The sequence below is a fragment of the Aptenodytes patagonicus genome, chromosome 4, assembly GCF_965638725.1.
Source record: "Aptenodytes patagonicus chromosome 4, bAptPat1.pri.cur, whole genome shotgun sequence".
In the NCBI taxonomy this organism is placed as follows: domain Eukaryota; kingdom Metazoa; phylum Chordata; class Aves; order Sphenisciformes; family Spheniscidae; genus Aptenodytes; species Aptenodytes patagonicus.
Window position 1 is genome coordinate 78,861,996 of NC_134952.1, and position 12,007 is coordinate 78,874,002.

General features: G+C 39.3%; 1 protein-coding gene across 1 annotated transcript in view; it reads right to left on the minus strand.

The window, feature by feature from the left end:
* AFG2A (AAA ATPase AFG2A) overlaps positions 1 to 11,977 on the minus strand; it is a 203,061-nt gene extending 191,084 nt beyond the window's left edge. Inside the window, exons 1-8 of the mRNA XM_076337257.1 lie at positions 11,824 to 11,977; positions 11,177 to 11,301; positions 10,388 to 10,545; positions 7,101 to 7,159; positions 5,318 to 5,953; positions 2,971 to 3,100; positions 2,276 to 2,332; positions 1,294 to 1,417 (exon numbers count right to left, since the gene is read on the minus strand). Coding sequence (XP_076193372.1) covers positions 1,294 to 1,417; positions 2,276 to 2,332; positions 2,971 to 3,100; positions 5,318 to 5,953; positions 7,101 to 7,159; positions 10,388 to 10,545; positions 11,177 to 11,301; positions 11,824 to 11,962 — 1,428 coding nt within the window. The 5' untranslated portion in view covers positions 11,963 to 11,977. The remainder of the gene's footprint in view (positions 1 to 1,293; positions 1,418 to 2,275; positions 2,333 to 2,970; positions 3,101 to 5,317; positions 5,954 to 7,100; positions 7,160 to 10,387; positions 10,546 to 11,176; positions 11,302 to 11,823) is intronic.
* Between the last annotated feature and the right edge of the window lie 30 nt (positions 11,978 to 12,007).

Here is a 12,007-nt window from a genome sequence, read left to right on the forward strand (position 1 = left end):
ACGCAAAGTATTATTTTTAAAATACAATTAAATGTCATGCAGCTTATAAACATACTTCTTGCTTACTTTTCCCAACTATTACACACAATAAAATCCTGATGCTAGCTCTAAAGGAACAAAGCAAACTTTTCAGAATACATACCCCACAACTGATCCCATCCAACCTATCCCTAATTGCAATTTAGCAATACTATAGGCTGCACGCACATACAGATAATACAAGAGAAACTTGACTCCAAGATGCCCTCATCCCAGTGTCTCCCACTTTAATCCCCAAGAACCTGCTTTCCTATATCAGGAAAGTAAGCACCAAGAAAAAGAAGTGTTTAAGCTAAAAGGCAGCGTTGGCACAAGAACAAAAAGGTATCAACAGACCTTGAATAAACAAGGTTGGGAAACACATCATTTAAGGTATCAAAAGCAGCAGAGACAGGAGGTTATAAAGCTTCCTGTAGGTTCAGTAGGAAAAGCAAGGTCAAAACTCCTAACCAATTTCCTCAAGCTCTGCTTTTTCACTTTTACAGTGCAGCAAAATCAGCTAGGAGGTCTCTTGCAGTGCCATTCTCTTTTTGTGAACGAAGCACTTTCTCCAGGAAGAATATCCATCAGCTTTTACCATCAGAAAATATGTTCTGCCTGTCAACAACTCCAGACTGGGCAACTCAAACTATCATGCAGAAATGAGAAACTTCCAGATTACATAAACAGCAGAAATAATTTTCATACTGTGGACAGATTTCTTTCATCTTTCCTGCTAATAATCATAAAATAATAGATGAGAGATTGGCAAACTTTATGGGCTTAATCCATAATGTACTCAAGTCAATTAAATCTACTGTTTCTTCAGTAGGCTTTTGTTTACGTCCTAAATATTACTATGGCAATCTTGAAATAGCTGTTGTTGCCTTTAATAATGCAGCCTACATATCGCCAGAAGTATTTTGATGACTTTGATTTCAGAGCAATTAAAAATACCTGGCTTAGTTCAATGATGGGCTATCACTAAAATTTCAGTTTTATCTCCAAAACTACGAGAGCGGGAAAAGGCAGAGGAAAGAGAGTGAATGGAAGAAAACTTACTTTCTTTTAATCTCACAGTTATCAGGAGACATTCCCCTCCTATGTCTTCTGCTTAACATCCAGTAAAGCATTAGATTACTACATGAAGTCTCACCTAAGCCTATTTTCTTTTCCCCAAAATGACACATCTAAAATTGGCTGCATTATAGAAGCAAAATTATTTTGTTCAGCTAGTCCCCATACACATTAATTGTCTCAATACAGTCTACTTACTGAGCCAATGCCATCCATTAATGTCAGCAATGAAGCAACAACTCTCTTTTCAACTTCATTCTGAGCCCCTTCTCTCTTTGGGCAAAGTGCATCCAACTCATCTATAAATATAATGGAGGGGCAACTGGGGGGGGAAGGAAAAAAAAAAAGTTAAGGTGTTAAGGAAGATTTGAAACACCAAGGCAGAGAAGTGCAAAGCTGTTTATGGAAAATGCCCAGTTCCTACAAAAATTAACAAGCATCCCACTCCTTTAGGCAACTGAAAGTTTCAGCCTTGAATATGGTGTTACCCAAAAGAGGTAACTAAAATGACTAATATATTAGACAACTAATACCTTTAAGATGACCTACCAATCTACTTTTCTAGACTCTCTCCCAAAGACTCAACGCTAAATATACCGATTTCATGAGTAAAAAGGCAGCATTTTATTTGCCACTTCTACAAATACAGTATGCGATAGTCTTTTGCTAATGTATTATGAACACCAATCACCTGGAAGTCTGCCTTAACCACGTCTAATAAATTTGGGCAGAATGCCACCCTAATCCAGAGGCATGCTATATCGAATACCAACACTAGCTCATTTAGAGCTGGCTTCCATGTCTCAGCACAGTACTACAGTGGTCTCCAAAGATAAAAGTAGACAGAAAAAATTTGGATCCAGGTGAAATGCTGGCTCATGCTTCCATCTGTTGAAATAAGTGTACAATACACTAACGATACAGATCGAGCAATTTGGCACCATCTGTAACAGTCCCTTAAAAAGGGTAGTGTCCAAAAGTATTTAATAGGCATACTAGAATTTCACTGCTTTCCTTCTAGCTAAGCTCTATATAAATAAATTTATTTCCTTTTAAAAACCACTGCAGGAAAAAATTACAATTCAAAGATTCTTGCAAATGTTTTTCTTTTAAGAACATTAACGCTGGAACCAATACCGCAAATAAGTGAGCGCGAATAAAATTATCCAAAAGAACATACCGCAGAGAAGCTTCAGCAAATATCTGACGTAATCTTGATTCAGACTCCCCATAAAACCTGTAATAATTAGAATATTTTAATAAAAAACATTTTTCGGTCTTTTCCAGGCAACTTGGAAAATCACTACTCATGTGTTCCAAAAAGCCATAGTGCACCCTTTCGAAGTCCCGAAGTATATGCAAATCTACAATAATCTTTATTTCCACAAGGACAAGAAATAAAGGTAAAATGGGGCACAGGCAAAGATATAACCATCTTGTAACTAGAAAAAAAGATCGAAGGGAAAAGTTTCTCTCTTCTGTGTTAGAAACAATTTTATCTATATTTTTAAAGAAAAAAAAAAATTAGTTCCCTGGAGGCATTAATCTGTGCAGCTTAATTTCAAATATGCTTTAACAAGTCACTCTTCTTGTTGCAGAACTAACTAACACGCAATTGCAGATGCAGTTTTAGTCCCTTCTTTAATTTAGTCCATGCCTTACACAAATTTCTTGGCCAAATCCAATAAAACTCTTTTATTACAAGAAGAAACATAAGCCCTACTTGAGAGCCCTTTCCCGTTTGTTTTTGACTCTCTTGGGCAGATAGCCCATAGCCAATTCTACATCTACATCTATCCACAATGGATAGATGCCAGGACAGATTTTGCGCTAATATATTTATAGAATTAATGAAAATAAATTGGGTGGACTTACTTGCTTATTATTTCAGGACCATTAATAACGGTAACGTGAGCGCCAACCTCATTTGCAATGGCTTTGGCAATCATAGTCTTCCCGGTACCTGGAGGGCCATATAATAACACTCCTCTAGGAGGAGGGATTCCTTTAAACAAGCACATGCACACAAACAGAGAAGAAAGTTATTTGTGATAAACGCCAGACTGAACAACCTGCACTTGCACATTTCACTGTTCCAGTTATTACCGATTATAACCTGACCTCAGCATTAACTTCTTTAACAGACATATAATTTTGATAAAATTGTAAGCTTTCAGTGGGAAGACCACTCTTATATGGGACATACATCTACATTTTTTACTTGTAAAGTCCAAATGATTCTGTTTAAAAAGCAACTATTTAAATTGTTACATTTTTCAGTAGTCCAAAAAATTATTAGACTGATTACCTAACATCCATGAATGCACCTTACTAAGTTATTCATGATTCTTACAGTGTCATTGTTACAAATTTCCAACATCAGAAAACCACTTCTCTTCAATACTCCAAAAATTTTAGAAATACTGTGAGGCTTGATTCAAGAATATTTACAAAAAGACGAAAAATACACATCAAAAAGATGAATTTGCCTCTTTAATGGCAAATGTTAAGAGCCGAAACAGACAGAAACATTCAGGCACAGAACGTAAGGGACACTAGAACAAGGTACTACTGTGTACAGTTAAAACTGGACAGAAACTACAGGTAACTGCATGAAGTAATATTATGATCCCAGGTAAAGAGCCAAAAAAAGAAAGCTTCAGACCAGCAAAGCCAAATTAAATGGGCACAAAGCCGAAAACAGAAGGTGAAAAATTAGAAAGCAAAAGAAGAGACAAATGTTTGACAAAGGACTGACCCTGGCACAAAAGACATTGCTGAAACACAACCAAAGGAGAAACATCGGTTGGGTACTGCAATACCAGACAGGGAATGATGCTTGAAGGGCAGGTCACATCCCAGTGGTGACAGAGAATAATACAGCTGGTGTGGACGGAAAGCCCAAATCTTAGGAACTAATATACTCAAAAAAAAAAAAAAAATCTGCTAACTGACAGAGGATAGAAATAAAGTGTCTTTACAGACATGTTACTTCACAACAGTCCATTAAAGCATGTGCTGCTCCCTCATGTGGTGTTTCTGGTACTGGCAAGAAACAGAGCTGCTGAACCAAAGGGGTCACCTCAGCTGACAGCCTCACTCCCCATGAGCAGACAAGGACTCTCAATGTTTGGATGGTTACTAAAGGTTTGTAACTGGTGAGGAAACATCATCATCTCTCATGTAACTAGTAGAGAATCTCATCAAGCATTTTTGGGACTAAGTATGAAGAACGCTGATGCTGAAGCAAACTTTCTGCTAACACAAAACCATGTGGTGATGCCGAGGTTGGAGGTCAGCAAATTGAGCTGGACCACACACGGATGAAGATGCCTCACACCATGCCACTGACACCTGCCAATCACGCCCAAGCAATGCACACCGAAAGAGCCACCTGTGTCTTATGGAAATTGTCCCAGCGATCACTGAAATGACCTCCTCTCTAAAGCGTCTACATGGGAAGAGGTAAGGCAGAGAAATAAAAAGCCTCGAAGACATGATATTAAAGAAATATTTATAGGTAAGAGCCCTGTCTCACAGCGATGCACACCTAGACAAGTACAGTGAGCAGACATGCCTGCTTTATGTACATATCCATTTGTGATAAATACACAGTACAGAGTTTGTCACAAAAATCCTCTAAGTTCATATATATATGTTAGATATAACCTTATATATGGCAATAGTAATCGTGTTAGTTTTTCCACCCTGCGATTCCATACCAAACACACTCAGCAGTTTGAGTGAACAGCCTCAAACACTTCCTTAAAATTTTGCAGGAACCCTACAACACACAGGGATAAAAACAGCAGAAGAATTTATCTGACTGAGTTTTTCTCAACTTAAAAAATATAATTAGTTGACTCTACCAAAACAAATTAAAATCTAATGATGACACAAACATTCAAATGCCCAAGTATAAAGTCTTTCCTATTTGCTATAATTCTGCTTATGCATACCTGAATTTTCTTAGACACTTATTTCTTTCCTACTGAATTATTTTTCACACAAGCTAATCATAACATCTTCATAGTATCCATACACTATAATTATCAAACAGTTTGACATTGTTTGGACACACAAGTATACCAGAACAGTGTTACATAAAATTCAGTGCATATTCCTGGAATAACTTGGTTTAAAAAAAAAAAAAAAAAAAAAAGTCATGTTAAAGAAAAAAACCTAGTATCAAATGAAGAAAGCCAACTCTTAGGCATCATACCGTAACTCTTGAACAGTTCAGCTTGCTTCAAGGGCAGTTCAACTGTTTCTCTAATAGTTTTGAGCTGGCTGCTTAAACCTCCTATCATATCATAGGTGACTCGGGATTCACAATCACCATCTTCTGCTACATTGGTCCTCGTTTCAATAAAATTGATTCTAGTTCTTGAAGAAATGAAATAAAAAGCATCTGTGTTGCTTATTGCTCCAGTTTTGCCAGTTAGTGGGAGTCCCTCACTGCCTCCTTTCCCAGCCAACTCCAAATCATCGGTGAGGTCTGCACCATCTCCCTTGCTGTAGGTGTTATCTCCCTGACCAGAGTCCTGACCGCTGGCTGCCACAGCAGAACTGGGTGTAACTGGTGAACCCGGATCCATCGGTTTGCTTGGTGTGCTCATAGGTGCAACCTCTGGACTATCGTCAATGTCCATCTTGCTGAGCTGTAAGGACAAATCTAACGTACTCGTCTCCAAATCAGATCTTTCAAGGTCTGGCTCATGCATATCACTGGAAATGGCACTGCCCTGGGCAATCAGCTCTGCACCATCAGTTCCTTTCACTTTCATCACCACGATGTTACAAAGTTTGCCATAGAAAGTGAAAGCCAAGAGGTTTCCTGGTAAAACTATTTTCCCATCTATGAGAAGATTAAAAAAAAAGACAAAAAAGAAGACATTTCAATCTACTTTGGCAGCAATAACACTCAGACATTCTTGTATCAGAATAATTCTTTATCAGGAAGCCTAAAGAGTGCTATAAATTAACATAACAAAAGGTAGTTAGGTAATTTCAAGGTAATTTCAGGTAATCTAAATGATCCTTTTGTACACAAGCAGACTGTACTGGATAAACATTTGTCAGTAACATACGTAATCTCTCATACTAAGCTCATCATTAATTGGAACTTTTTAAATTTCATACAGCATACAAAGTGAGATTATGGAATTAGTATTGCAAGAAGTAAAAATTTTGCATTTGCTGTGTGCCGTATAGGTTCACAATATTTCATGTTTAGCCCACCTTCTTTGAGAGTCTTGGCCTAAAAAAGATAAGGTTTTAGCCTTTGCGTCGACAGAGAAAGATTAGGAAATGTGATCTGAATGCACCCTACAGGCACAAAAAAACAAAGGCAAAAATGTAAACAAGATTTATTATTTCCAGCCAAACTCACGAATTTGGAATGCAGTTCATGTTTCCTGCTTCTTAGTGTAGCGATACTGTTATTAATTCCTAAACCAGAAGATTCCCTTTGAGTAGAACAATTCATAGCGAGTGCTTTGAGTAGCACTACCTTGAATAGCTTACCTTGCTTTTTTGCCTTACTTACACATATCTACCACCCAATGAATAGCAACTTTGCTTATTTACCACCAACATAAAAAAGATTCAGAGTATGGGATTTCATGTTAATGCTGATCCCTTATCTTGTTTTTAATGCGTAGTATTGCACTTTTCTTCACAGTGCAAGTAAATTCTGAAGTGCGTCACAGTATCAGCCAGAAGGCCAGCAATGACTGCTAAACAACCATAACTTGAACCAGCAATATTTATAAGACAGAAGGAATGGAACCAGGATTAATGCAAATTAGATACTTATAGCGTGGCAAAACTATTTAGCCCAAAGAAGACAGATCCCTAAAAGAAGTGTGACCATAATAACGTCCTCTATTTTGCCACAAGCCCTCGATTAAGACTATAAGAAGAAACTCTCTGCTTTTCTATTCAAAACTTGATGATCTACTACAAAAATTAAACAGTCAAAAGAGAAGCAGCAAAACTTATACCTAGGTTTCTCAGTAGACAGACAGACATTTCCTCAGCATTAATGGTGGCATCTTTGTCCCTGTGGTAGGAAGGAAAAAAAAAAAAATTTTTTCCAAGCAGTAACTACTTCAAAACCAAGAGTCCACAGCACTAAGGCACCAGGATGATGAATACCACCTATTTTACAGTCTGAGATTTAACTCCACAAACAAAAAAGATGGATGAGCATTTTACAGCCTTCAGATCATATCATCTTAACTATGAAGATATTAGACACATAGTAACAAAAGAAGTGTACATATTTAATTTTGGGTTAGTTTTTTCATACAAAATGCTGTAATAAACAATATCAGAAGTTATATTTATCAATTCTTAAGATTACAAATATGGAATGCATGCTTCTCATCTTACCAGGCAGAAGGGCCATTGCTACATTTATTGAATTGAAAAAATTACAGATAAGGTAAGTCTCTTTCAGCCCTGCAAACACACATACACGTCTTTTATTGATTAAATTAGCACCTTGAGCACTTGCAAAATTGTGCATGTCTTAAGCACTGCACATCCGCTATCAAAACAGTACAAGTTTTCCCCATGATGCATTTTCTAGTCTTTTATTTAATCGAGTTTAAGTGACTCAACAGATAAGTCTTAAGCCACTTCCCTCACCACCCCTGGCCAGGCCTACATCATTTTCTCAAACACAGTCTCATCACTGGGATTTAACACGACTGAACACGTGTGCTCTTAGCCCAAAGCAAATGAAAGGTAAAAGGTGTCTTATGTGAATGGCTTTCTCTGGTGTTCGTATTAAAACATTTTACATCACATTTAGAACTCACTGAGAGCACAGACATCATGAACTCTCCCTGCTGCTCACATACACTGCAACGTATAAGGCTGTGGTGATTCAATCATTTTTCAGCGATGGCTTATCCATACAATCTTTTTCCTGTTTCATTTGCGGCTTTACCTTTTATTAAAGCCCATTAAACCACTTTTTTAAATTCCTTAGGATTTACCCCCCTCGGCCAATCTGTATGAGCCTCACACATTAGCCCTTCCGTTTTCACAACAAAATAAAGGTTTCACTACATCCATTTTGCAGATGAATGTCCACAACCTTTGTAAGCACTTAGACCTGGATGATGAAAAGCATTACACCAAGAGCTGAACAGCAGCAGCACCAAAGGCATTTAAAGCAGATACAGCTGCTGCAAATAAAAGTACGATCAACGGGGGGAGCTCTAAACCTAGAAATAAAAAAACATTTCTCAATTTTACTGATCAAGAAAACTTGAGGGAAAGAGGGGTATTATGCTAATTTAGAGGAGAGCTCTCAACATATCATAGCCATTCCTGACAAGTAAACACATACTCAATTACGTTGTTGGGGTCTGAGGTTGGGGATTGATTTTTTAACTGGAAGAAAAAGCGAAATTATGCATGCAAGCAGCTCCCCAGAGGTGTTAATTTGCAGGGAATGAACTACACCTGTAAAGTGTCTAGAAACCTAGGCGGTACTCAAATAATGGGATTTCCATTTATTCTTTTAATAATTTATATTCTTACATGATAGGATGGCACTATGGTTTGTAGTAAATTAACAGGCTTAAAACAGACCAATTACAGTTTTCATGTTTTCTCTCCTAGAGTAATTCTAGAAATTAAAATTACTAATTATAAATGACTTATTAAAAGTCATTTATACGACTTTTAATCTGGTGGCACATATGTATAACAGTCCTCGGAGCCTGACTCTTGACTGGTTGAGAGGGAAAACTCTGGCTTTGGAACAGTTTCAAAAAAAATTACAGTAATCATAAATATTTCAGAAGTCACATGCAACTCCTCTCACCTCATCCTTAGCTTATATTTCAGTAAAAGTCACAGCTTTAAAGAAAGAATGCATTGCATATTAACATGGGGAAATATAAATAGATTAGGTTTAATTATTTAATGTAATGCGGGGTTGTTTTTTTAATGAAATTAGTATTTTCAGCCACCTCTATAACCAAACAGTATGTAATAATAATAAAACTTCCTATTGGATTAAATTAGCCATAGCAAAAAGCCGTAAAGATATAATTTTTTTCATTTGCTGGTGAGAAGTGAGGCATGGAGGGCAAAGCAAGCTGACGCCAAGAAGTCAGCACACAATGCACAGCTGACCTAACCAGTAAAACTATAATTAAAGCTAAACTGATTATATTACTGACAAAAAGCAAGGTTGCCTCACCAACATTTCTGAGTGTCAGTATGCTGGAAAACAGCATCTCCCCCTTAAAATGGACAATGACAACGCCATGTTTGAAAACAGAGGTTTGACAGGGAAGTGAAGATAATTTATAGAAATTAAAGTGTTGGGACACTTTCAAAAGTAACAGTAAAATAGCTTTATTTAGGAAATAACTATAATCAGATTCTGCATCAACCCAAATGCTGACTCTGTGGAGTGTCATGAGAATGACAAATAGAGGAAGACATTCAGCAGATCGGCAAACTGCTAATTTCTCAAAGCATTCATGATTTCAAGACCACTGTGATTTGCACACTTTGCTCCCTTTTTTGGGTAAATTTCAATTAAAAAACAAAAACATACCTCTGAGAGTTTCCAATCCTAAAAAATATTCCAGTAAATAAAAGCAGAGCACAAAACCACGCATATACAAAGGTGAAGTTTTGAAGGGAAGTGTTAAAAAAAAAAAAACTTCACTCTCCCCATCCTGTCAGCCAGTAGTTCTCTTAACCACAAGAGGACTTTTCAACAAGTCCTTCTCAGATAGCAATTTGCAGTATACTTCCTAATGACAACAGCAGCAACACAGGCTCCTTCTAACCTGACATCAACTCTACGTGCAGAGATCATCCTCATCCTTTACAAGTTTAAAGAATCTGCCCTGATCATGCAGTTATACACCCTTGTCTAATGCAAATGCAACACAGGCAGCTTGACCTCTGCTTCAGGAGGTGCTGGGCTATCATTACTATCCATTAATATAATGTAAAGTGAAGAATCTCTTAAGACTAATGAGCTTAGTGTCATTATGTTCTCCACAACAGCACCACTCCTCAGTTGAGATTTTGTACAACAGCTGAGCCACTCCACTGCCCACAGAGGAGGTAGCAGTTAGCCATCAGTCACTAAACTTTAGTCTTAATCCTACAAACATCTGCACATTTGACTTTGTCTGGGTACTAATTCCATCAAAGCAAGACAGAAAAATAGCATCTTCTAAGAGGTAAGAGTCTGCAGTGCAAAGTAGACACCTCACAGTACATCACTAGGTTATAACAAGTTGCATACCTCAACTTTACATCAACTTCCTCGGCCTGGATGACTGCACCAGTCACAGGCTGCACAGTGACGGCATCACCCGGATATACTTTCAGGTTTTTCTGTGTGGTTTCACTCAGCCCAATTTTCCCGCCTGGAAAGCCTGTGGTGGGCCAAGCAGTACAGACCTAGGAAGAGTTTCAAAGCAAACAGCCGTCACTTGAGATTTGCCCCCCCCCCCTCCATCTCCAGTCCTCCAGTTAAAGTAAGCAATGTTTTGTTACAAAAAACATGGGCTGAAGGCGAAGAAGGATTAGGTTAAAACCTGGTGCCACAGAGGAAGATACTTAAGCACTCAGTTCTTAAGATATGATCCAAGACACTTTTCAAGAAGGAAGGGGTTATATTTTGTCTACAAAGGAGATGATAAAATTCCACCAGGACTCCACACATTCTGCAGATGACGTAAGAGCATATGCTGTGCTGACTAGGAAATGCTACAGATCAGTGAAGAAAGAAGAGTAAAGGGCTATACTCTTTCTTTGCAAATAAAATACGTGTGTGCATATATAATATGCAATACATATATTCACACACAACTTATAAATTTCTCGAAAAAAATCAGCAGCACATGGATTTTTTCAAGTACTGAGAATACAGATGTAATTACAGCGTAGAAAACATGGAAAAGCACATTCATCATCTTTCTCAATGCATGCTCCTTTCTCAATGCATGCTCCATTTTGGTCCCTACTGAATACAACAGGAACACACTGAAAGCACAAGAAAAGCACTTGTATGAACAAGAAAGAGTCTCACCTCCTGTCGCCCATCGGCAGAGGTAAGTAAGACCGGACGACCTATGCATACGTTTGCAGACTTCATGCTGCTCAGCGACAGCTGGGCGAGGGCTCTTCGCAACATTTTTGGAACTTTGTCATCTCCTAACATTTTCAGGAGAAAAAAATACATCATTTTTTCCTACCTATCAGATGAATTCAGTATTTCTCACCCTCTCCAATCAGTGCAACTAACGAAACCCTTCCAGTCCCTCATGAGAGGCAGCACCCAGCTCTGAGGGAAAAGCAGGGACCCTCTTGGGGGGAAACCGTGCTGTAACAGGACAGTATTTCTGACAGGCCTGAAAACACCCATAGTTACACGCTGCTGCTTGCTGCATTTTAGCTACCAGAGGGACCCTTCTGCGGCGGTCATTACTCTTCGACACCGTAATAAAAAGCGAATTTCACGGGAGCTCAGTCGACCTTGCCTGAGAGACCGACCACCCCCCCACGGTCCCGCGGGGCCTGTCTTCGTGAGGGGAAGGGGCAGCCCCTCGGGCCCGCCAGGCCCCGCCGCCGGGAGCGGGAGCTCGGCTTTGCAGGGACTCATTTTTAAACGAGCCGCCCTCAGCCCGCCGGGCCGGGACAGGCGTGAGCCTGGCCCCGCCGCCCACATCCCCGTACCTGCCTCCACGGGATCGGCGACGCCCAGCGCCAGCGGCCCGCCCTCGGCGGCGCCGGGGGCGGCGACCCGCGGGGAGCCGCCGCCACCGCCGCCCGGGACCGGCCGCCCCTTGCTCTTCCTTCTGGAGGAAGCAGACATGCTGCCCCGCCGGCTACCGCCGAGCGGTTCCGGGAGCAGAGGCCG